The 26,258-nt window shown below is 48.5% G+C and overlaps 1 protein-coding gene across 1 annotated transcript; it reads left to right on the forward strand.

Moving 5' to 3' along the window:
• The first annotated feature begins 6,025 nt into the window (after positions 1–6,025).
• On the forward strand, positions 6,026–24,052 carry SUN5 (Sad1 and UNC84 domain containing 5). Its single transcript, XM_008576974.1, has 13 exons — positions 6,026–6,102; positions 7,813–7,874; positions 8,179–8,253; positions 9,105–9,171; positions 9,878–9,939; positions 13,292–13,341; positions 14,619–14,653; positions 15,368–15,476; positions 19,290–19,368; positions 20,364–20,479; positions 22,112–22,279; positions 22,738–22,824; positions 23,921–24,052. The coding sequence occupies exons 1-13, from the start codon at positions 6,026–6,028 to the stop codon at positions 24,050–24,052; spliced, it is 1,119 nt and encodes a 372-aa protein (XP_008575196.1).
• The last annotated feature ends 2,206 nt before the right edge of the window (positions 24,053–26,258 follow it).

The raw sequence follows: 26,258 nt of genomic DNA on the forward strand, positions 1-26,258 counted from the left end.
CACATCTGTGTCCAACTCAGGGAGAGGGAGCCAGGTGGGAACAAGGGGCCACTGTCCAGAGGGCTGCCAAGGCCCGCAAGGCAGCACTTGTCCAAAGTCCCACAGCAAGATCAGGGGTGCCAGTGTCCAGCTGTTCAAACTCAGTGAGGGGAGGGCCCAGGGTGGCTCCTGTCCTTATCTCATCCTGGCCTGTCTAGCTGTTCAAACTCAGTGAGGGGAGGGCCCAGGGTGGCTCCTGTCCTTATCTCATCCTGGCCAGGTGAGAAATGGCCTAAAAGTAGGCCTCTCACATTGTCCCCAGCCCCTGCCAACCCCAGCACAGCCGAGTGGCCACATCTGTGTCCAACTCAGGGAGAGGGAGCCAGGTGGGAACAAGGGGCCACTGTCCAGAGGGCTGCCAAGGCCCGCAAGGCAGCACTTGTCCAAAGTCCCACAGCAAGATCAGGGGTGGACCCACCGCAGGAGGTGTCTGGATGTAGCGTCCCCACTGAACAGATAGAGAAGCTGAGACCCCTCCTTGAAGGTGTGCCAGCCCCATTACCAGTCCTACCTCAGACGGTTCCTGAGGCAGCCCAGGCCAGCCCTCCTCTGCCCCTGGCAGGCAGGTATGCAGGCTGCTTTATGAGTCTCTGCCGAATGCAGGGCCCGATGGGAAGGGATCTGGGCAGTGGCGGGTTTGCTTGTGGTTGCAAGTGTTTTCCCTGCAAACACGGCCTTTGCCAAAGTGTCTCATCCACATGTGTGGTGGGGCTGCCACGTAGCCAGGCCTGGCTGCCAACCACGGCAAGACCCTAGGGTTGGGCAGCTTTGGCCTCAAGGGCCAGGAGATCTTTGGAAGGAGGGCCACTCCCAGAAGGGCACCCTCATCATCCCAGCCAGACCCAGCCAAGGCCCTGGAGTCAGGGGGTACCCAAAGGCAGGGTGATGGCTGCCATGGCCTCTCAAGCTTGGTTCCTCCAACGTCTCCCAGAAACACGACCCTTTTAGAAGGGGCAGGAGGCTACCTAAGCCCCAACCCCAGTCACTGACTAAGCCCTAGTCCTGGTCACACACTGATCTCTGACCCTTGTCACACACTGAGCCCTGATCCCAGTCACTAGCTAAGCCCCTACCCTTGCCACTGACTGAGCACTGATCCTGGTCACAAATTGAGCCCTAACTCAAAAGGAAACAAATGAGAAAATGTGGATGACCTAGTCCCCACTGCTATCCCAGCCTCTCTCCAAATGCACAGGCCACTCACAATGGATTTAGCCCACCGTCTCTTTCCACATTACAAACTCCAGGCTCTACCTTGGCTATATGGGACCCAAGGAACTGTGTGCACATAAAGGAATTTGTATATATTTGTATTTGTGTGAGAGAGGATTGTGTGTGTTTATGTGTGTGTAGTTGCATGTGCATGGTCACATATGCATTAGGTCATATTTACTGGCATCAAAAGAAAATGTGTGTTTATGTGTGGGTGTGTACATGAAATGGGCATGTTGATATCTTGGTGTATGGTGTTACATGCCTGTTTACACAAACCTACACAAATGCAGATGTGGGGAGTTTTGTGTACACATACGTACATGTGGGTTTGGTCTACTGACTGTGGATCTGGGAGTGTATGGGGTTAGGTGCATGTGTGTATGTGTGTAGCGGACTGTTTCCTGGCGTCAGGCTGTGTGTGTATGTGTTTGTGTGTGTGTGCACACACAACATGTGCATGGCGTAGCTGCAGGGAAAACCCCTCCGTTCCTGTGCATGACTCACCTGGGCACGGGCACAAGGGCCTCAAGGCCTTCTCCCATTCCAGAGCCCTCTGTGGCTCCCAGAGACTCCACGCAAGCCCAAGTACCAGTCCCAGAACCCAGGTGCACCCTGTGCTAGGTCTCCAGTGGTTCCCACAGAGCTGACAGGGACTGCTAACACCATCAAGCCCTCCCCTGTGTGGCCAAATCTCACCAGGACCAGCCCTGCTTCTCAGCCAGTTTTCCCCCATGCCTAATCTAGAAGCAAAGAGGACTGAGATGAACCTGCTGTGAGCTCCCTAACATCCTATTCCTGGCCTCAGTTTGCCCACTAATGCATAAGACCAGGCCCTCCTATCCCCACACCAAAGCCAAAGTGAACAGCAGACTTAGTGGATAGAGGCGCAAATATTGACCAAAGCCACACTCGGTGTTTGCTCTCGGCGTGAATGCTTCCTCTTCCTCAATATTTCCAGCACAGGAGATGTTTGGGTGGCGGCCAGAAGACACAGAGGAGGGAGATCCTCACCAGCTATCCCCATAGCCCAGCAGCCTCCCTACAGCACGGTAAGCCCCGCTTGGTGAGCGCCTGCTCCCTGCAAGATGTTCTGCAGCTACTTTACCTACCCCAGGGATGAGAGCTGGCTCTGCTCAGTCCTGTATCCAGTGCCTGGAACATACCAGATGCTTAATAAGTATTTGTTGAATGAGTAAATGAATGAATATACAATGGAAAGACCCTTGTAACAATTATTGTGGCAGCATTTCAGAGTTTCCCTTTCACTGAATATTCTCGGGGGTATTGTATGAGTTTCCTATTGCTGCTACAAGAAATAACCACAGACTTAGTGTCTTAAAATGTGAATTTATCATCTTATCATTCTGGTCCAAGATGGGTCTCATGGGCTAAAATCAAGGAGCTACTGGCAGGGCTATATTCCTTTCTGGAGGCTTCAGGAAAGGAACTGTTTTCTTGAATTTTCTGGCTTCTGGAGGATGCCCTCAATCCTTGGCTCCTGGCCCCTTCCTCCGTCTTCAAAGCTATCAAGTTGGGCTGGGTGTTTCTCATTCTACCATCTCTCTGTCCCCCACTTCCACATATAAGGACCCTGGTGATTACACTGGGCCACCTGGATAATCTAGGTTACTCTCCTTATGTCAAAATCACCTAATTAGAAACCTTATTTCCATTTGCTAGCTTTAATTCTCTTTTGCCATATAACAACATACTCACATGTGCAGGTTTTAGTACAAAGGTCTCTCTTCTGGGGAACGTTATTCCACTTCCCGCAGATACTTAGTCTGCAGTTTTGAGCAAATACAAACAGGGGACAAGAGTGAAGTCATTTTAGCTTCTCTATCCAAATGGTCAGGCCCTCTACAGACAGGGCGAACAGAAAAAACTTAGCTATTCTTTTCCACTCTGTTATGCTTGCATTTTCCCAGTAAAAAGTAGAACTTTATCAAAAAAACACAGCACATGTGTATTAATCTGTTTATGTTGCTTATAACAAAATACCTGAAACTGGGAGATTTATAAAGAAAATGACATCTATTGCTTACTGTTTCTGAGGCTGAGAAGTCCAAAGTCCATCTGGTGGTGGCAACAGTGACCCAGGGGTCTCACATTGCAAGATGGTGGAAGCAGAGAGAGCAGAGAGAGCAAAAGGCAGACTCTCCTCTTCTTTTAAAGCCCCTGACCCTGACCACCATTTTTAATCCATTCACTACTGCAGGGTCCTACAATCCAATCACCTCTTCAAGGCTCCACCTTTCAATTACCATAGTAGGATTCCTCACCCTCTTAACAGTCTAATACGTAAAAGTTTCTAACACATAAAACTTGGGGGACACAACTCAAGCTTCAGGGAGTTTTGGGGGGACATAATTCAATCCTCTACATTCCACCCCTGGCCCCCCAAAACTCATGTCCTTTTCACATGCAAATGCATTCATTTCATCCCCAGAGTCTTAACTTGTTTCAACTTGAAGGTCCAAACTTCAAAGTTCCATCTGTGAATTAAAAACAAGTTATCTACTTCCAAGATACAATGGTGGGACAAACACAGGGTACATATTCCCATTCCAAAAGGGAGAAATAGGCCAAAAGAAAGGGGTAACAGGTCCCAAACAAGTCTGAAACCCAGCAGGTCATGCATTGAATCTTAAAGCTGGTGAGTCTTGTGACTTGACTCCACGTTCGACGTCCTCTGCCCACTGGTGCGGAGGTTGGGTCCCCAAGTCCTCAGGCAGCTCCACTTCTATGGCTTTCCTGATCTCAGGTGATGCTTTGGCTCTCACAGGCTGACGTTGCACCCCATAGGTCTGGTGTCTCCACGGCATTCCCGCTCTCATGGCTCCACTAGACATGGCACTGTTGGGTTTCTCTGCTGCAACTCCAGCCCTGTATTTCTGCTTGGCATTGTTCTAGGGAAGGTTGTCTGTGGTGACTCCGCCCCTGAGACATATCTCTTCCTGGGCCCCCAGACTTTTCCTCACATCCTTTGAATCTGGCATTCTGTGAGCCTAAAGACTTAACACCACATGGGTGTCGCCAAGGCTTCTGGCTTCTACCTTCCAAAGTTGCAGGTCCAGCCACACCTGGTACCCATTTAGCCATGGCTGGAGCAGCCAAAGCAGCTGGGGTGCTGGTGCTGGAAGCAGCTTCCCAAGGTGGTCCTGAGCAGTGAGCCCATGGAGGGTGCCTCAGGCCTGTTCCCCAAGACCATTTTGTCTCCCTAGGTCTTCAGGCCTGAAATGGAAGGACTGGCCCCAGAAGCTTCTACAATGCCTTCAGGGCTCTTTTCCCCTTCTTTTGATCACCTTGCTGGGCTGCACCATTGCATGCTTTCTGCTTCTCTACCACATGGCCAGGCTGCAAATTTTCTAAATTTTTACACTCTATGTCCCTTTTAAATTTTGGCTTTATGTCATGCCTTTGCCGCCATAACTCAGCATTGGCTGTTGCAAGTAGCCATGCAGCTTGCTTAATGCTTTGCTGCTTAGAAATTTTTTCTGCCAAATGTTCTGGTTCACAACTCCTAAGTTCCAACTTTCACAAAGTCCTAGAGCATGGACACAATTCAGCCAAGTTCCTTGCCAGTTGGCAGCAAGGATGATCTTTGCCCCAGTTTCCAATAAACTCCTTCTGATTTCTATCTGAGACTTCCATAGAATGGTCTTTACAGTCCATATTTCTATCAGCATTTCTGCTTGCCATCATGTAACCAGTCTCTAAGACATTCCAAACTTTCCTTTTTTGTCTTTTGTCTTCTTTTTGTCTTCTTCTGAGTCCTCCAGACTCCTCCAACCTTTGCCTAACACCCAGTTCCAAAGCTGCTTCCACATTTTCAATTATTTGTTATAAGCAACACCCCACTCCTGGTACCAATTTTCCGTATTAGTCCATTTTTGTTGCTCAGAACAAAGTACATTGAACTGGATAATTTTTAAAGAAAATGAAATGTATTGCTTACTGTTTCTGAGGCTGGGAAGTCCAAAGTCCATCTGGTGGTGGCAACAGTGACCCAACGGTCTCCCATTGTGAGATGGTGGAAGCAGAGAGAGAGAAAGACAGACTCTCCTCTTCTTTTAAAGCACTCAGAACCACACCCCTGACCACCATTTCTAATCCATTCACTACTGCACGGTCCTACAATCCAATCACCTCTTCAAGGCTCCTCTTTTCAATTACCATAATAGGATTTCCCACCCTCTTAACAGTCACAGTTTCTAATACATAAAACTTTGAGGACACAATTCAAGTTTCAAGGAGTTTTGGGTGGACATATTTCATTCCACTACAACATGGGACGTTATTTTCTGTTATGCAAAACACCCACCAGTAAAAATCTCAGCATTACAAAATGCACTGACATGCAACCTAAGAAGGTGGTGTATTTCAGAAGTTTGGAGCAGAAAGGATCTAGGGAACAAGGAAGAACATGGTCTGGCTATTGGGTCCACCTCTTGCCCCTGACCAGCCCCTGAGATCCTGGCTTGGCCCTTCCTGTCTTGAGGAGTTTCCTCATCCTAATTTCCCCAACCTAAATATTGAAAGTTGCTCACATGACTTCCTCTGAGGAGAGGTTCTGGGGCCAAGCTGGAGGCTGGGCAGTCCCCCTGCCCACCTGCTCTGTGAGGTCACAGTGCCAACAGCTCCACTTGTCCTTGGCAGATTCCACATGGCACCTTCCAGGGAACACTCAGAGGCAGCAGCAGCAGCCACTTTCTCTTTACCTACTCCCAGAAATCTCCACCACCATCCCTCATCCTAGGGAAGGAAATCAATGCCACGGACCTCAAGGAGCTCCAGGGATCCTTGTGCCCCATCTGAAGATGTGGCCCACAGCATCAGGGTCAGGAGGTGAGGACGACAGCCCCTCCCTTCATCCAGCCGTTTCCAGTTTATAAAATGCTTCCCCTCTACCCTCTCCTTGGAGGTGAGCAGACATTGTCAAGTGCACTTTACAGATGCAGCAACTGAGGCTGGAGAGGTTTGGCAGCAGCTTTCCCAAAGTCCCTGGCCAGAAAGTGGTGAAGCAGCCATCCTTTCAGCATGTGTCTATTGAGCACCTCCCATGGCCGGCTCTGCACAGAGGACTGGGAGCCAGCGTTGCACCAGCCCGACATGCTCCCTGCCCTGATGGAGCTCACAGTCTAGGGAAGGAGGAAGACCCCAAGCAAGGAAACAAGTGTTTCTGCCATCTTTATCTGAGGCCCCTGCTTTCAGATGACGGAAATTCCAACTCAAAATGATGCCTCTGGGCCCCCAAAACTGGGTGTATATCCCAAGAGGGCATACAAAACAATCCATTAGAGTGAGGGAAGAAATGATCAGAACTTCATTCTCTTTTAATTTAAATTGCTCAGGAATGTATAAATAGATCTGTACATTTGAGAAGGGAAAATAATATATTAGCACAATTGGGCATATATATAATTTCTTTTTTATTGAAGCATAATTGATTATACATATTTTGAGGGTACAGTATTGACTATCATTATTTGTGCACAGTATGTGATAATCAGATCACTCTTATTAGCATATTCATTATTACAAATCATAATCATTCTTTGTGCCCCTGACCCAATCTCTCCCTAAGCCCCCTCTCTCTCCCTTTCCCACCTCTAGTAACCATAGCTTTGTCCTCTCCTGAAAGTTCAATGTGTTATTATGGCCGGCCTTCATTCCTTTCTCTTTCTTTCTTAGCTCCCACTTATGAGTGAGGACGTGCGATATTTCTCTCTCTGTGGCTGGCTTATTTCACTGAACATAATTTTGTCCAAGTTCATCCATGCTGTTGCGAATGGCAGAATTTCAATCTTTTTTATGGCTGAATAGTATTCCATTGTGTATATATAATTTCTTAATAAAGAAACATAAAAACACTGGGGCTATAATTTAAAATGTTTGGAGAACTTTGCTTAAGAACTAAAGAATTTTTTTTTTATCTCAAGTACCAAGAGGTCCTAAGTTGAGCGTGGCTACAGAACACATTAATCCTGTGGTTCTGCAATGCCACCAGGACCCAGATTCCTGCCATCAACTTGCTTTTCCTTTGAGCCTCCTCTCATGGTCACATTATGGCTGCCACAGTCCCCAGTGTCATGCAGAAATGTGGCTGTCTAGGCTGGAAGGAGAGAGAGCATTGCTTCCTGTGGGTCTCATTTTAGCAGTGAGAAAACCTTTCCCCAAGTCCCATAACCTCGTAGCCACCCCCCACCCCACCCACCTCGCCCCTGCAGACTTCCCCATCCTCGAACCAACCACAGCAAGGGGAACAGGAGTACTGCAGCAGGCTTCAGCCAGCGAGGATCGCCTAAAATCACAGGAGGCAGGAATACACACCAACAAACTCAGGCTTCTACCAGCCTCCAGCACATGGTGACAACCACCTGAGTCCTTTCCTCAATAGTGACCTGGACTTGGGTCAGCCAGACTTGGGTCTATCCTTGCTTCACAGCTGGCGGTCTCAGGCAAACTTCTCAGCAACTCAGTTTCTTAGTCAGGAATGTGGCAACATCATGTTCCTCGCAAATTATAAAATGCGATTGCGGATCTTGTCATCCTCAGAGTCAACCAACGTGTCCGGAACACCACCTGCAGGTTGACAGAAGATTCATCCCCAAGTTTGAGTGAGCAGGAAGGGGAACCCCTGGATCTTGTCATCCTCAGAGTCAACCAACGTGTCCGGAGCACCACCTGCAGGTTGACAGAAGATTCATCCCCAAGTTTGAGTGAGCAGGAAGGGGAACCCCAGGGTCTTCATGGGCAGCTGAGGGGCTGAGGCTCGAGTTGTCAAGTGGGCAACCCAGAGTCACCCAGCAAGGGACAGGGGTGAGGGGCAGGACCAAGCTCTGGGTACTCACCAGGTGTCTGCAAGCACCATGTTCCAGAGGCTGGCTTGACAGTGACGTGACAGTTCTGTGTCCTCTGCAGGTGATGCCCTCCTGTTACCCAGCCGCATCAATGCCTCGGCCCTAGGCCTGACTCAGTGCATGCTGGGATGTATGTGTACGTATATACCGAGGAACCAACCCCCTTAGCTGTGAATGTGGGCCTGGGGAGAGGGTCCAGCCTCAGGCCATGCTGACCTGGGGACAGGTAAGGCCTGCACTGGGCTGCAAGGGTTGAACTCTGGAGGTCTACCTATCAGAGGTGTCATTTCAGCCAGGATCTCTTTGGCGGTTGGAGATGGGAAGTAGGAGGGAGACTTGCAGTTTGGAGAAGGAGTCAACTGCCAGCCTTCCTCTACTCTGCCACCAGCCTGGCCACTGTTTCCATCCATCTATGAGTCACACATCAATCCACCCATACCTTTATTTGTTAACAGACACAGCCATCCAGTCATCAGTCCATCCATCTCTCTATCCATCCGTCCATCCTCTCGCTCTCCCATCCTTTTATCCACCTTCCTACTCATCCATCTTCCAAGCTAGATAGCCATTCTCTTCTCCATTCTCCATCCACCCACGTATGCTCTCACCTTCCCATCCATCCTGAGCTCCTGCTTTTTGCCTAGCTCCATACTGGGCATCCAGAGATGAACCGGACAAGGACCCTGCCCTTGCCAAGCTCCCAGTGTCTGGGAATGGGCATTCACACTTTCCAACCTTTCTGTGCTCCTGCGTCACTATGAAGCATCTTTTAACTGCCAGTTGCAAGCAGTGCTCACCTGCAGTACCTGTACTCACCTGAAGCTGGCACTTAGCCATAAGCAGAGCCCAGGACTGTCCTGGACTTGACCAGGAAGTCAAGAGGGTCTCCCAGCTCCAGCGTCTTCCCCAGGCCACAGGACAGTCAGCGAGTCCTTGTAGTGGGACAAAGTAGTGCAGCTACTCACTGCTCTCCTGTCTCCTCTGCAGCCTGGTTCACCCGCCTGTCCTCCTTCCTGAGAACTCAGGCCCAGCAGATTCTGTTCAACACCTGCAGGTGAGCAGGGGCAGGTGCGGGGAGGGGATGAGAGCTGGTAACAGGCAGCTCGTGACCGTGGCAGCCCCTGTATTGGTTTGAACCTCCCCTTGGTAGCCAGACCAGATAAGCTCTTCCAAACCTGGCTTTCATCAGCTCCCCCACCCCAGAACCCACCATGGCTCCCCATTGCTCCAGCTGCCCTCATTCTGCCTCCTGCCATGAACCCACTGGGCCAGCCAGGAGAGGGCTCTCACTCCCTGGACTTACCACTCCTAGTCCCACATCCCCCCCTTTGCACATGCCCCTCTTCCTGCCTTTCTTTCTGGAATGCCTGTCCCTTCCTTTCTGTTGACCCTTCATGTCCATGTAAATGCCTCTGAATTCCCCCAAAGCCGTCCACCTCATTCATCCATTTAAAGTTTACATGTCAAACGTTTTCTTAATGCCTACTCTGGGCCCAGACTTGGCCCCACCACTCATGAGTTCCCAGTCAGGTGGGAAAAGCATACACCAACAATAGTGCCAAGCTAGGAGTGTGGACTGTTCACTCTGGAGGTCTCAGGAGGGGGGGAGATTCGTGCTGACCACTGAGAGATGTGCCCACCAGAAAGAGGCAGGAAGGGAACAAAGAGCGTGCACATAGTGAAAGGCGTGGGGAGCAGGAGGCTGAGCACTTGCCGGGGCTTGCCAGCCTCGCCGCGACTGCGGCTTTGCTGTCTTCCAGATGCAGCCTGCTGTGCCAGAAGCTCATGGAGAAGATGGGTGTCCTGGTGCTCTGTGCTTTCGGTGCGTCTCCAGGGCCCTGCCCAGTCCCGGGTCAAGGTATCCCTGGGTTCTGAACCCTCCTGGGGAGAAAAAGAGCAAGAGCTCTGGCACTGATAATGTGACACTTGCTAAAACACTACCCCTCTATGCAACTCAGTTTCCCCATCTGTCTAATGGTCATTACTGTGAGGATTAAATGAAATGGTGACCAAGAAATTTTTTTGAAAACCAAGAAATGCTTTTAAACTGTACAGCTCTCCCCAAACCATGTTATAATCATTGTTACTCCCTCTTTCTGGTTCCCACCTCCCATGTCACAGCTTTGCTTTCCCAAGCAAAGGAATCTTCCTTCTGCACGCAAGTATACTGGTCTTGGAGTCGGGGGTGGCGATGGGGGAAGGAGGGAGAATTAGTTCCTCACAGGAAAATGAACAGTGAGTCTGAGGGAACTTTCCTGCTTTAACCCAACAAATAGGTTTGTTTAAAATAAAAGCTTTATGGAGATATATTTCACATACCATAAAGTTCATTCTTTTAAGTGTAAAACTCAGTGGTTTTTAGTATATTCACAAGGTTGTGCGTCTATCACCACTACCAAATTCCCGAATATTTTCACCAACCCAAAAAGAAACCCCCCAGACCTCTCATTCCTCTTCCCCTAAGACCTGGGCAACCACTAATCTATTTTCTTTCTCTATGTATGTGCCTCGTCTGAACACATCACATAAATGAATAAAACAATACGTGGTCTTTGTGGCTTCTTTCGCTTAGCATATTGTGTTCAGAGTTCATCCGTGTTGTGGCGTGTGTCAGCCCTTCATCCCTTTCTATAGCTGAAAATATTCCATTGAATGGATGTACCACATTTGGTTCTCCACTCATCAGTTGATGGGTATTAGGATTGTTTCTGCTTTGGGGCTGTTACTAATAATGCTGCTATGAACAATTCTGTACAATTTTTGTGTGGGTGTGGATGCATGTTTTCACTTCTCTTGGATATATACCTAGGAGTAGAATTGCTGGGTCATATGGTGACTCTATGTTTAACTATTTGAGGAATTGCCAAACTGCTTTCCAAAGTGACTTCACCATTTCCATTCTACCAGCAACGTATGAAGTTTCCACTTTCTTCACATCCTCCCTGATACTTGTTATCATCTGTCCTTTTTATTATGGCCATCCTAGGAGGTATGAAGTGGCACCGCATTGTGCTTTTGATTTGCATTTCCTTAATGATTAATGACATTGAGCACCTTCTCCTGGGCTAATTATCCATTCATATATATTCTTTGGAGAAATGTATATTCAGATCCTTTGCTCATTTTTAATTGGATTATTTGTCTCTTTATTATTGAGCTGTAAGAGTTTTTTATGTAGTCTGGATAAAAGTCCCTCATCAGATAGATGATTTACAAATATTTTCTCCCATCCGGTGGGTTGTCTTTTTGATTTCTTGGTGGTGTCCTTGGCAACACAAATTTTTTTTTTTTCCTTTTTTGTCTTTTTTCGTGACCGGCAACGGATCGCAACCCTCGGTGCGATTTCTTGGTGGTGTCCTTGGCAACACAAATTTTTTTTTTTTCCTTTTTTGTCTTTTTTCGTGACCGGCAACGGATCGCAACCCTCGGCGCTGCGCCCGCATCTCGCTCAGCCAGTGAGCCACCGGTCTGTATGTGGGATCCGAACCCCTGGCGGGAGCGCCGCCACGCTCACAAGCGGCACACTGCAGCAGTGCGCCACCAGGCCGGCCCAAAATTTTTAAATTTTGATACAGTCCAGGGTATCTATGTTTTCTTTCATTGCTTGTGCTTTTGGTGTCATATTTAAGAAACTACTACCTAACTCAAGGTCACGAAGACTTACCTCCCACGTTTTCTTCTAAGAGTTTTATAGTATTATCTCTTACATTTAGGTCCATGATCCTTTTCTGAGTTAATTTTGTATATGGCCTGAGACAGGAGGTCAAACTTTATTCTTTCGAATGTGGATATCCAGTTATTCCAGGACTATTTATTGAAAAGACAATTCTTTGCCCAATTAAATTGTCTTAGCACCCTTACTGAAAATCAATTCACCATAAATGTGAGGATTTATTTCTGGACTCTCAATTCTTTTGATTAATCTGTATGTCTATCTGTATGCCGATATTACCCTGCATTGATTGCTGTAGTTTTGCAGTAAGTTTTGAAATCTGGAAGTGTGAATCCTCCAAATTTGTTCTTTTTCAAGATTGTCTTCATTATTAGGGATCCCTTATACTTCCATATAAATTTTAAGATCAACTTTTCCATTTCTGCAAAAAATACCAATGGGATTTTGATAGGAATTGCATTGATTTGTAGATGAATTTGGGGAGTAGTGTCACCTTCACAAGATTAAGTCCTCCAATCCAGGGACATTGGCCGTCTTTCCATTACTGATGGATATCTCTATATCTTCTTTAATTTCTTATAATGATGTTTCATTATTTTCAGAATACAAGTGTTACATTCCTTTTGTTATATTTATTTCTACGTATTTTATTCTTTGGAAATGGAATTGTTCCCTAATTTTATTTTCAGATTGTTTATTGCCAGTATACAAAAATACAATTAAGTTTTGTATATTGATCTTGTACCCTGAAACCTTGCTAAACTCAATTATTAGTTATGATACTGGGAGAGATATCTAATTTTAGACACCTTAGAATTCTATATGCAAGATCACGCCATTTGCAAATAGAGGCAGTGTAACTGTTTTCTGTGTGATAATCTAGATGCCTTTTACTTCTTTTTCTTGACTAATTGACCCAGCTAGGACCTCCGGTACAATGTTAAGTAGAAATGGCATGAGCAGATATTCTTGTCTTGTTCTTGATCTTAGGGGAAAAGTAGTCTTTCATCATTAAGTATGATGTTAGCTGTGGATTTTTCATTGACGCTCTATCAGGTTAAGAAAGTTCCCTTCTATGCCTAGTTTAAGTGTTTTATCAAGAACAAAAAAGGTTTTAAAGGCTTTTAAATAACAGCTTGAGTGTTAGAATTTCAGTCAGCATAGATATTATAAGATGCAAAAGAGTCCACCCTGTTTTCTTCCCTTTACCAATTATCCCCAGTAGGGATGGGCTGGGAAAGGAGTAGGAGACACAGATTATCTGGTTTATCTGACACACATTACGTATATGATTTTATGCTATTATGAAGTAGACATTACTGTTATTCCCATTTTACAGAGGAAGAAAATGAGGTATTGAGAGACTAAGTAACTTCTCCCAAACTTGCACCATGCTAGTAAGCGGCAAAACTGGGATTTGAACCCAAATGCCTTAACTCCAGAGTGTAGGCTCTTAATCTTCCATGTTAAATCGCTCATTCTTATTCTCATGGCCCAACAGGATTCTGGGTGTTATCTATGCATATACCATCGAAAATGGAAGTCTGGCAGGTGAGTGTGTGCCCTCTGCAGGCCCCACGGCTGACTGCTCTCACCCCATCCAGTCAATGTCACCTCCATAACTCCCCTCACTCTCACCAAATCTGGGTGCTAATCAGTTTCTGATTCATCCTAGATCCAAATCTCTGCCTTTGTCCTACCACCCACCTGGATCCCATCTCTCCTGCCAAATGTGACTTTCAAAGACCAGAAACAATAGTTCCTCCTCCAGGATGGTTCTCCTGTCACCCCCCGAGGTGACCCCTCTGTTCTTTCTCAAGGCCCCCACCTAAAGTGAGGCAGTAAGAACAGGGAACACATTTTCCTCTCTACTCAAGCCAGTTTGTTCCTCTGCTTACATGTTATGACAGCCATTTCCCTTGTGGTTTCTGTGGAGGAAATAGGAGAAAATCAGTGGCCAGAGCTCCCTGTTTGAGGACAGCAAAAAGTCTTGGAAGACCTGTAGGGAGAAAGGATTTGAGGGGCTGGTCTCTCCCTCTCCTTTTCTTCCCCTTATGAACTCCTTCATATCCTTCAAGGTACAGCTAAAATGTCACCTGCTTCAGAAACACCCAGGCAGAAGTGGCTACATTCCTCTCTTTAATCTCACAATTTTCTGTAATCATGTACCAACAGCTCCTTGCAGGAAGGAGCTAGGTCTGATTTATCCCAGCAATGTCCAGCTCAGTGCCAGGCACAGGGTTGCCACTATCAATGTTGAATAACTGGATGGCCAGATGGGATCATGATGGATAAGTGGGAGAATGGATGGATGAAACAACGCATGGGTGGGAGGGAGGATGGGAGAGATGAGTGGGTGGGTGAATGGATGCATGGATGCATGGATGGATGCATGGGTGGATGGACGGATGGATGGGTGGGTGCATGGATGGATGGACGCATGGATGGATGGATGGGTGGGTGCATAGATGGATGGATGGATGGATGGATGCATGGATGCATGGATGGATGGATGTTAGGGTGGATGCAGGGGATAGAGTGAACGAATGGGAGGGCACGTGGATGGGGAGGTTGGGGAGATGGAAGAATAGATGGATGGAGGAGGGTGGTAGAAAGGAGGATAGATGGATGGGAGGGTGGATGGATGGATAAAAAGGAAAGCAAATTGGAGTTTGGATAGATGGGAGGTGGGTGAATGGATGGAAGAGTAAACAGGAAGGTGAATAAATGGATGGATTTATGGTTGTGGGAGAATGAATGGATAAAGCTCTATTGGGCCCAGGTTAGGCCGGCCCTCTGAAAGAGATTCCTTGTTTTTCTCAACACAGGATAACAGCATAAATAGTCCACTGCAGATCTTGAGGTAAGAGAAATCTTATGAGTAGTCCTATTATCACCTACAAACCAGAGCGGCCCTCTGAAAGAGATTCCTTGTTTTTCTCAACACAGGATAACAGCATAAATAGTCCGCTGCAGATCTTGAGGTAAGAGAAATCTTATGAGTAGTCCTATTATCACCTACAAACCAGAGCAGTAGTCAGAATTCGTGGTTTATTGCCTAAAAATATAGGCTCTGTAGTCAGACCAAACTGGGTTTAAATCCTAGCTCCCATACATCCTACCTGCTGACTTTATGCAAGTCACTTTATCTCTTTGAGCCTTTGACTCCTCATTTATGAGATGAGTAATAACATCCACCTTGCTTTGGGTATTTATGGGCATTAAAGAAAATGTAACGTCTTGAGTAGTTCCTGGCCCACAGTCAGTGCTCAGTAAATAATAGCTGAGAAGAAATTTTAACCAACAGGACTCCACCTGGTGGCAGCATCCTTAATTGCAGACAAAATACTTAGGAATATCTGGAAGGGATGGGCTTTAGGAGAGTCCAAGCAGAGGGGAAAGAATGAGGAATGTTTTAAAGATAAAAACGTGCCGGGTGGGTCCAGCATGGGCCCAGGAGAATAGAAGAATCTGAATCTAGTTCTTTGAGGGCTGACTAGCAAAGGGAGAATCTGAGGGTAACAATGGCAGCATCATAAATCAGTTCGTTCTTGTTCTCTCACTCCTTCCTGACAAGGTTGTACCAGGAGAAGGTGCGACATCACACTGGGGAAATCCAGGACCTCCGACGTAGCATGAACCAGCTCATCGCCAAGCTCCAGGAGATGGAAGCCCTGTCAGATGAGGTGACATGCTGGCCGCTCTGCCCCCAAACACCTAACTTCTCTCTTCAATTCCCTGTTTCCTCTATCCCAAGTCCTTCTTTCTTGGTTTTATTCCTCATTTTGAGAGCGTATACCCCCCAGTGACTTCCTGGAAAAGAGTGAAAGAAGATATATATATATATATATAGATTTTTACACTTGTATGTTTAAAAACATTTTTATTCTACCCTTCCACTTGATTCACAGTTTGGCTGGTATAGAATTCTAGAGAGGAAATAGTTTCTCCTGAGAATTTTGAAGGAAGTCCATCACTGTGCTAGTTCACACTGTTGCTATGAGAAGAAGAATGGCACTCTTATGATTGATACTTTGAGTGTGATCTGTGTTCTTGTGGGTTTTGGGGGGGGGCTTGGATTTTTTGTGTGTGTTTTGTTCGTTTGGGTTTGGTTTTTTTTTTATCTCTGGGAGCTTGTAGAATACTCTTTTTGTCTCTAATGGTCTATATATAATCTGCTTGGCATTTTGCTGAGCTTCCTGAATCTGTGAGTTGATGATTGTCAATAGTTTTGGAAAATCTTAGATTTTAACTATTAAAATATTGCTTCTTCCCCATCATATCTCTCTCCTCTCCTTGGGTTCCAATTACCTCCATCCTATACCTTACAATGTGTTTCATGTGATTATTATGCTATTACCTTATTTGTTTGTTTTTTCATTCTTTTTCTCTATGTACTTAAGTCTTGATATTTTCTATTGACCTTTCTTCAGGTTCACTAATCATCCTGTATTTTGTTTGTCCCATCCACTGTTAATCTACCCAATTGGTTCTTAATTTCAGATATTTCATTTAGTTCTAGAATATATATTTGATTCTTTTTCATAGATTTTAATCTATGGTGAAATTCTCCAATATTTCATCTATGTTGTCTATCTTTTCCTTTATTTTATTTGACATATTAATCACAGTTATTTTTTAAATCCTTATCTACTACCTCTGATATCCAGACCATCTATGGTCTCCTATTTTCTGTTTTTCCTCTTGGGTATCAATCATATGGTTTTGCCTCTTCATAGCTAGTAATTTTTTTAGTGTTTTCTAGACATTGTAGGCAACCAAACTGCAGATGCTCCAAATAATTATAACTTCCACCAGACAGAGTTCCCTTTTCTCTGTAAAAAAGATGACGTAGACTGACTGCTTCTGTCTAGACATGCACTGAGCTGCTTCAGACAGACCTGGATTGCTTTTATAAGACTTATCCAGAGGTTTTCAGCTTAACTCTTTAGACTCTTGCTCATGCAGCTTCAAACATGTGGCAAATGTGTTAATGGGAAAGACTGACCATATGTTTGAGGCCTCTCAAGTCTCCAGTTTTGTCACTCAGCCCTGCATAAATGCAAAATCTCTGGCCTTCGTGGAATCCTTCTCTGCCAGGGACAAACTTGGATTCTCAGCTTCTAATTGTGCCCAGAATTGGTTTAGTGCCCCCGGGTGAAGTGCAGTTCTAGATACTCAGTAGATTCACCACTCCTTCGAGGGCAATAGATTTATTCAGAGTATGGCCCACATGCCTGCAGCATCAGCATCTCCTAGAAAAGCATTAGAAAGTCGGATTAACAGGCCCCACCCAGACCTACTGAGTCAGATACTCTGAGGATGAGAAGAAACCATTTGTGTTTCAACAAGCCCTCCAGGTGGTCCTGACACACACTGAAGAGAGCCACTGTTCTAAGGCTTTAATCTCTTGCTTGTTTTGTTTTCGGGCTCCCTTCCTCAGAAGGACTTTTTTCCCTAAGCATTGTGAGGATGTGAAGTTTTATTCTGCCTTTATAAAGAGAGTTTTTAAAAGAGTTCACAAAGAGGGATTTCACTGTGAAAGATTCAGCAAAACTTTCTACAACTTGTCTGCACTTTTCATTGTCCCAAAGTCCCAGTTTCCAGTACCCCTTCCTCTCCCTTCTAGGTTTCTGTCAGGGTTTGAATCCCATCTTCACCACTTATTAGCTGTAGGACTCTGGTCAATTTACCTAACTTCTCGGGGCCTCAGTTTCCTCATTTAGAAAATGGGTTGCTGTAAAGATTAAATGTGGTAATTCATGTAAACCTTAGAATAATATCTGTCATATGGTACGTGTTTCCTAAATGTTCATTGCCTTTGAACAAAGGCAGAATCCAAGAGCTACACTAGTCAATATGCAATCATTAAGCACCTGCTGTGTGCTGACCCTATGCTGAGAATCCAGGATCAGGGATAAACTAGATCCCATCCCTGCCCTCAAGGCAGTCCCAGGATCTATGGACCCCAGAAATGGATCCAGACTTGGGGCAGAGAGAGGGTGGAAACCAATAGGGAAATTTCTTGGAGTTGGTGACCCAGTTTTGAGGAGGAATGAGTGAGAATTTGCCCAGCAAACAAACCAAGAGTTGGGGATATTTTACCCTTTGGAGCTGTGTAACCTCAGGCAGGTCATCAACCTCTCTGAGCCTCAGTTTCCAACTCAACAAAATAGAATCATAATCATTGCCCTGTAACAGCCTAGCTATTGTTCTAATTACCACTGCTACATAACAAACCATCCCAAAACTTAGTGGTATAAACAGCAATTTTACTATGGTCAGAGATTCCGTGGGTCAGCGGTTCAGATAGGACCCAGCAGAGATGATTTGTCTCTGCTCCATGGTGTCTGGGGACTCAGCTGGGAAGATTGAAGGCTAGGGGTGACTCAATATCTGGGGCTGGAATCATCTGGAGGCGTCTTCACTTAAGTGTCTGGCTGTCAGATAGGAACTCAGTTAGGGCTGTTGACCAAAGCACCCATCTATGGCCTCTCCACGTAGCCTGGGCTACCTCACAACTTGGTGGCTGGCTTCCAAGAGTGAGCATCCCCAGAGAAACAGGTAATGTGGTATCATCTTGTAGGACTAAGCCCTAGAAGTCACACGGCATCACTTCTGCTGTATCACAAGCCCAGATTAGTGGGAAGGGAACTTAGACCCTTCCTCTCAATGGGAAGAGAGTCAAAGTCACATTGAAAGAAAAGTATGGAATGGGGGACCTTGCTGCAGCCATTTTTGAAAAACAGAACATGCCACAAGTATGAAGAATCTGATAAAAATAATAGCTAGTGTTTATTGAGCACCTACTGTGTTCAGCACTTTGCAGTCTTTACCTGGCAATAGAGTGTAGTGGTTAAGAGCCTGAACTCTGGAACCAAACTCTTAGCAGCTGTGGGACCTTGAACAAGTTATGCCTTTGTGTCTCAGTATTCTCATCTCTAAAATGGGGTGATAATACTACATACTTCCTAGGGTGCTGTGAGGGGATAAGAGCGGACATATGTGAAGCTGAGAAGAGTCCTGGCACATAGTAAGGGCTTTATAGATCTTCTCTCTAGTCCTCACAACAGCCGTCCACAACAGCGGGAGGAAACATGATATTGTCCCCATCTTACGGACAAGAAAAGCAAGACTCAGAGGGGCAGTTACTTGCCTGAGTCCCCACAGCAGTAAAGGTCTGCCTGACTCCAGAGCCCCTGCCCTTAATCTCATTGAGACTCTGAGTCCCCTATGTGACATCCAGTCACAGTGGACCTGAAAGCAGCCAGTAAACCCAGTGGGTGGGGGTGGCTCTTGGTCACCTAGGCTTCATCACAGTATAGTGAGTGACTGCACAGTCCTGTGCAGGGGCCAACCACTGGCTTCCATAGGCAGGAGTAAGCTGTTAAGGAGAAGAGGTGTCCTGCAGCCGCCTGTCACCTGGTGTGGACACACACATGGGAATCATGGTGTGTAAGAACACACCAGTGCACAGCTTGTGTTTTCTGCCTTCTCAGCAGAAAATGGCCCAGAAAATAATGAAGATGATACAAGGAGATTACATCGAAAAGCCAGACTTTGCCCTGAAGTCTATTGGTAAGTGACCTTCCCCTCCCCCATCTTCCCACTTCAAGTGGCCTCAAAACTCTTCAGAGGGTCAGTTCTGGTGTGGTACCTGCTCTGATGCTGGGAAGTCCATCCTCAGAGCTCACCTCTGCTCTCTGATGCTTTTCGTGCTACAATTTTGTTTTCTCTGATGGTGTCTGGGGCGAGGTGGGTGGGGTGCAGGGACCGTAGGCTCTCAACTCTGCCCCTCGCCCATCCCCGTTCTCCAGACCTGGTGCTGGACACACAGAGGTCAGCAAGACAGAGCTGAGCCTGCCTGGGGGAGGGGGAGGCTGGCCACATCAGCCAGCCAACACAGGACGACTGGCAGTCAGGAGCCAGCACTTTGGGAACACTAAGGCAGGTGACCGAGGGAGAGGGGACCTGGGCAGAGTGAGGCCTTGGGGTGCCGGGGACTTTTGCCTTGAGACCTGGTGAGGAAGGAAAAGCATTCCAGACCAAGGGGATGAACGTGAAAGTGCCCCCGTAGGAAGTCAGCAAGAGCACGTGAGAGGCAGCTGGGAAGGAGGTGAGGTGGCCGCAGAGGCGCAGGCAGACCGACCAGCTGACCGACAGCTCAGGCTCAATGAAATGTGGGCTCCGAGGCCATCAGCCTCAACCCCCGAGTGACCTTGGGCCCCACTTAACCTCTCAGGCTGGAGTTTCCTCCTCTGCAGAATGGGTATGAGAATAGCCATCATCGTATCCCACGGCCGGTCACAGCGAGCGCTCACTCTGTGCCAAGCTCTCCTGGAAGAGCACTCTGGTGTGCTCGCTCATGTCAGTGTCACAGCAGCCCCATAAAGTGGCTGCTGTCAATGTTACTGGTACGACTCCCATTCCCCAGAGAACACTGAGTTCCAGAGATGGCCAGTGACTCCTCCAAAGTGCCGGCCTGGCGCACAGTGAGTGACCAACAGTGGGGTCCCCTCTGCCAGGCAGAAGCTGGGCTGCTCAGCTGAGACCCCCCCTTACCTCCTGCACAGGGGCCAGCATCGACTTTGAGCAAACATCAGCGACCTACAACCATGACAAGGCGCGCTCCTACTGGAACTGGATCCGGCTGTGGAACTATGCACAGCCTCCTGACGTGATCCTCGAGGCAGGGGGAATGGCAGGGGTGTGGTCAGGGCAGGGTCCAGGGACAGGAGCTGGCAGCAGAGGTTGGGGGTGGGAGTGAAGGGGCTGGGACCTGGGGCAGGGTTAGAGGTAGGAGCAGGAGACAGACAGGGGCAAGGTTGCGGGCGAGAACAGATAGCAGGGGCCACTGGGGACTAGGGTAGGTGCAGGGCACAGGGACAGCCTGCTTTGGCACTGGAAGGGGCCCCACCACCCAGCCCTCGAGACTGAAGGGTCAGGGAACCCTCAGGATCACCCTGGGGATGTACCTTGACATATCCGTTTTGCAGAGGAGGAGACAGGCTCAAAGAGCCAGCTCACTTGACTGCAGCCACACAGCTGGTCACTGGTATGAGACAAGTCCAGATTTCAAACCTGAGCTCTTTACTCGTCCTGAATCCTGACTCACAGAGGAAGAAACTGAGGCCCAGGGAGGGGAAGAGACTTGGCAAGGTCACAGAGCAACTGCCTTCATTCAGCAGCCACCAGCTGAGCCTCTCATCCTACTGGCCAGCACTGGCCAATGCCAAGGCCATGGGCAACCCGTTCATTGACTCCACCCTCAAGGAGCTCCAGGATCTAGCACTTGGGGCTACTCATAAAGGATGGGGAGGCCTCCTGGTGGAGGTGGCCAGGGATGAGTGGGACTTCACCAGTCAGTGAGCAGGGCTGAGGGCCTGCCAGGCAGAGGGGACCACAGGGGCACAGGCCAAGCACACAGCCAGGGAGTGCAGGGTGGTTGGCAGCCCCAGGCCAGGGAGGGTGCAGGCCTGGTTGCCCAGCACTCACTGCAGGCAGGTGGGAGCAGTGGTGCAAACGAGCCCAGCAAAGCTCTGCCCTAGGCCTTCGTCCCCCTCTAACCTGACCGAGCTCCCTTCAGTTCCATGTCATCAGGCCAGACTCCACTGGGCCTGTCCCCTCAGCTCACTTTCCCAGCTAACCCCTACTCTCCTGTGGTCCCAGCTCCTCCAGGAGGCCTTCCCTGACCCCCACAGCCTCCTGCACCCCTTGTCCTAGCATCTACTGTTCCAGATAAGGCCCATCCACACTCTGTCTCCAAGAAGCTCAGAAGCTGCTGAATGAACGCCTTTGCTGTGCGGTTTCAGCCAAACTTCTTTCCCTCTCTGGGCCTCTGTTTGTCTTCATGAAGCAGGAGATTGGGGTGGTTAATGGCAAGCCCCAGGGTCAAATTGCCCAGGTTGATCTTCCAGCTCTGCATGGCTATGGACCAGTCACTTCTCTGCTCTGTTCTCAGTTTCCTCATCTGTAAAACGGGGATAGTAATGGTGCCTAAGTCATAGGGTGATTGTGGGACTATGTCAAGAATGACGGGAGGGATGAATTAGTGAATGAATGAATGGGTGCCAAGGGGGAGAGGCTAGGGGCTGGGAGGCCCCAAGCAGGCCCTGCCCTTCTTGTTCTGGACTGAGGGGAAAGTTCACCCTTGCTGCCGGCACTCAGGGAAGCTTCCTAAGAGGGTGACACTCTAGCCAACCTTTGTAGACAGAAAGGACTGGCCAATCCTGGATGGCTGAGGAAGTGTAGGGGAGCCGGGGTGGGATGAGGAACCCCCCTACCCACCCAGCATAGCCCCACTTGCACTTGCCTCTTCCAGCCCAACATGACACCTGGCAACTGCTGGGCCTTCGCGGGTGACCGTGGCCAGGTGACCATCCAATTGGCCCAAAAGGTCTACCTGTCCAACCTCACACTGCAGCACATCCCCAAGACGATCTCACTGTCGGGCAGCCTGGACACTGCCCCCAAGGACTTCGTCGTCTACGTGAGCGTGCCCCGGCAGGGAGCAATGCTTAACTAAAGGAACAACCTCATAATGGTGGCACCCCAGGCCTCGGATCGGCAGTGTCTGCACAACTCACGCAGGCTAGAGGGGCTGGAGGAGGCCTGGGGAAGGCTGGCAGGGGCCAGGGCCGGGGTCAGATCTCAGCCTTCAGGGAAGCAGATGGAACAGCTACTTCAGTTCAACCCAAGCTCTCCAGAGCCTAGACGGTCTTCAGAGACCATTCACCACCATTTTGAGAATGATCTGGATCTTCTCAGTAAAATGAGGTCCAGAGAGGGGTCAGGGAAACACTCCAATTCTATAAGTCAATGGCAGAGTTAGAAGACCCCATCTGTTATGCCGTGCTGCAATGAGCAGCGCCCAGAGAGGGCAGGGATAGGGTCAGGGTTAGGGCCCTGATTGTATCTGACTCCTTCTCCTTGGTTCTGGTTTCACAGGGCATGGAAAACTCCCCCAAGGAGGAGGTGTTCCTGGGGTCGTTTCAGTTTCAGCCAGAAAACATCATTCAGATGTTCCCCCTCCAGGTACTCGAGAAAAGTTGCCTGCACTGAGCACCTGCTGAATGTACACTGTGTGCAGGCTTTACCCAGGGGACCCTACTTCATCCCCCAATAGTCCTGGGAGGTGCACAGTCATTACTAACCCACTTGACAGATGAGGAAACTGAGGCTCAGAGAGATGAAGCCACTGCCCAGAGCCAAGAACGAGACTCTGGGGAGACACATCCAGCCTCTGGCCGTCCTCCTTTTCCCCCGATTTGCCCAGGAGCCCTCTTGCTGCACCTGGTCCCAGGGACAGCAGAGGTTGAGCAAGAGATGCCCATCAGGCAGGGGTTGCCCATTCTCCATCCTCATCCAACCACAGGTGGCGAAACTGAGGCTTGGAGGGAAGAGAGTTGGGGACAGAAGCAGGAGTGGGGATTGGGGGTGCTACTGGAATGGCCATGGAGTTTGATAGGGCAAGTGTCCAGGCTCGGGAATCAGGCCAATAATGGTCCAAATCTCAGACCAACCACAAATTCTGTGTGATCTTGGGACATTTGCTTGCTCTCTGGAGCCTCAGTTTCCCCTTCTGTAATTTCCTGGAAGTTGAAACTATCCAGTGAGACCTTGAAGGCCAAGACTCCTCCCCGCCTTTTCACACTGGGCAGGGAGTAGTAATAAACACAGACTCCACTCTCTCTTGAGGGGCAAAAAGGGGCAGGTGCTGCAGAACGTCTGCTCTGTGCCAGGTGCTGTCCAGCCACAACATCTCATTTCATGCCGACAGCAATTCTGGGAAGCAAACATCACCACTCCCATCTTACAGAGGGGGAAACTGAGGCCCAGAGAGGGGGGGTGGTCTGTCCAATGTCCCACAGAACATATATTTCCAGGGTCCCAAAGCTGGGACATTTTCCCAACCACAGTATGTCTGTCTTTCTGGCCTCAGCACCTTTCATCCCACCCCGTGAGTATATCAACTTGCTGTGTGGCCTTGGGACAGTTCATTCCCCTCTCTGGGCCTTTGTTTCCCCACCTGTGAAATGGGAGAGTTCCCTTCCACTCCCAAATGCCCCTCTGGACAGGCAGAATTGGGGGCTGTGGGTGAGCTGCCCCTATATCTGATTTTCTCTTCCAGAACCAGCCAGCCCGGGCTTTTAGTTCGGTCAAGGTGAAGATCTCAAGCAACTGGGGGAACCCGCACTTCACCTGCCTGTACCGCGTGCGAGTGCATGGCTCTGTGACCCCACCCAGAGAGCAGCCTAACTAGAACCCCTACCCTGAGAGAAATTAAAGTTTATTCTTGACACCCCGAGCTGAAGTCTGAGTGTCTTTTGGCCCCAAAGAGGGAGGGTGAGATAGCATTCGACATCTGAGGCTACAGTTAGCAATTACTGCTCACATGCTGGGTGCCCAGGCACCTTCACAATAGCCCCAGGAGGCCCCACTTCACAGATGGGACAGTGAAGGCTCCAAGTAACAGAGTGACTTGCCGGAGGCCTAGCCAGCAAACGGCAGCACCAGGATTCAAACCCAGCTTACCCCTAGCCTATAAGTGACCTTGGACTAGACCCCACTCTCTCAGAGCCTCAGTCTCTCCATCTGTACAATAGGGACAGGATTATGGCTGCTGTATCAGATGAGAGGTCCCTGCCCTGTCCACTGTGGAGTATTTCAACATCATATGGATGACTTACTGTGTGACATTGGGCAGGACATACAGCCTCTCCGGACCTCAGTTTTTCCAGGTGTAAAAGTTTCTGTGCCCCAAATATCAGTCACTCATATTTTGTCTGTGTAATCTTTGCCATAGTTGAGTCCCACCTGTTCTAGTGTGTACTTGAGAGCTTATAGAAATGCAAAAATCTGTGTCTACTGCCAATACCAACCATAACTCTGCCCACGGAGCTCTCAGCACAGAGCATGACAGGTGCTGGGTAAAGGCTACTGTCAACCTCTGGTCCCAGGCAGCTCATAGGAGGCCCAGTCCTCTGGGAGAGGGTGATTCTGGCTCTAAGCAGGGGTCCAGAATGGGGCAAGCTGGCCACGCTGGAGTGGGAACAGGGACTGGAGGCTGAGAGAGGGAATTCTTAGCGGGCAGGGGCAGGGAGGGGTAAACACTGGCAAAGGTCCAGCCAGGCATTGAAGGCAGATAGATCGGAAATACGCCCATCTGCAGGGAGGGCACCCCGGACAGGCCCTTGCCTGCTGCAGAATCTACCCCTCTGGCCATTGGCCAGGCCTCCATGCCAGCTCCTGGGGACCTCCAGCTGCTGGCCCCAGGGCCTGCCTTGCCACGGGCTCCACAAGGGAACAGGCTTCAAGGGGTCACCTTGCACTCTGCCACTTCCCACCCTCTTACAGCAATCGGTAGACCTGGAGGCCACACACGTCCAGCCTGGCATCCTTTTGGTAGTTTTTATGTGAACAATTCTTGTTATTAAAAAGCCAAATCATACTGAGGTTTGATAAAAAGCGAACCCGTAGACACCCATTACCACCCCCAGTGTTCCCCCAGCCTCACTCCTCCAGCTGTGGCGTTTTCTCCCAGTCAGTTTAACTTTGTTTCAAGTCTTCATTCAACAGAGTTTTTTGAAAACACTACATTATCAAATCAATCTGTTCCTTTACAGCTTCTAACTTGTGTGCATTGTCAGAAAGGACATCTCCAGCCTGAGTTTATAGACATATACTTCTATATTTTCTTCTATTAATTTTATTACACTTCCTTGGCTTCTTTCTTTTCTAGGCAAACTGTAGAATTGGCTTGTCAAGTTGCATTTTTGAAACGCGCTGGACTTGCACTGGTTTTACGGGCTCATGGTGGAAGATAAATCTCTTGGCCACATCAGCTCTTCTCTTCCCGGAACGTGGAACCTTCTCTCCATTTCTTCAGGTTCTCTTTCAACATCCTTCAGTAAAGTGTCTGTCTTTTGTTCACACTTTTCTTCTCAGATTTAACCCTGGATATTTTACAAGTTTTAGGTATTATAAATGGGGTCTTTGCCCCCAGTGACATTTTCTGTGGTTAGGGCTGCTGCGAAGGAGACTCTTGCTGTTTGAGACACCTGTGGCACTCGCACCTTCATGGTCCCCACCCTCCTGAGGGTTCAGATTAGTCCCCCGGGTGCTCTGGGTAGACTCGCCTATGGTCCGCAAGTGTCCATAATCTGCGGGCGCTCACACCCCTCAACTCATCTCCTCCTCACTACAGGGGCAGAGCATTCCCACAGACATGAGGAAACTGAGGCACAGGGAGATGTAGCCACTTCCCAAGGTCACACACAGAGTCGCGGTGGAGCGGCAAGCCCACCCCAGACCTGCCAGGCCCCGAAGTGCTTGCTGTCCCCTCCAACCCTTTCAGTCATTTCTGATTCCAGTAGGTTGGGATGAACCAACTGTGTGGAGCCAAGAGAGGAGAACAGGATAGTGGATGTGACAGCTCCGCCCCAGGGAGCAGCAGATGGCCCACCCCA

This window comes from Galeopterus variegatus, unplaced genomic scaffold (genome assembly GCF_000696425.1).
Source record: "Galeopterus variegatus unplaced genomic scaffold, G_variegatus-3.0.2 Scaffold65, whole genome shotgun sequence".
In the NCBI taxonomy this organism is placed as follows: domain Eukaryota; kingdom Metazoa; phylum Chordata; class Mammalia; order Dermoptera; family Cynocephalidae; genus Galeopterus; species Galeopterus variegatus.

Excerpts from the sequence above, each read along its gene's own strand:
- SUN5 (XM_008576974.1), top strand. The coding sequence starts at position 6,026 with ATGCCACGGACCTCAAGGAGCTCCAGGGATCCTTGTGCCCCATCTGAA. Across the intron at positions 13,342-14,618 it reads CGAAAATGGAAGTCTGGCAG|GATAACAGCATAAATAGTCC; the intron begins GTGAGTGTGTGC and ends TTCTCAACACAG. Across the intron at positions 22,280-22,737 it reads CCAAGGACTTCGTCGTCTAC|GGCATGGAAAACTCCCCCAA; the intron begins GTGAGCGTGCCC and ends CTGGTTTCACAG.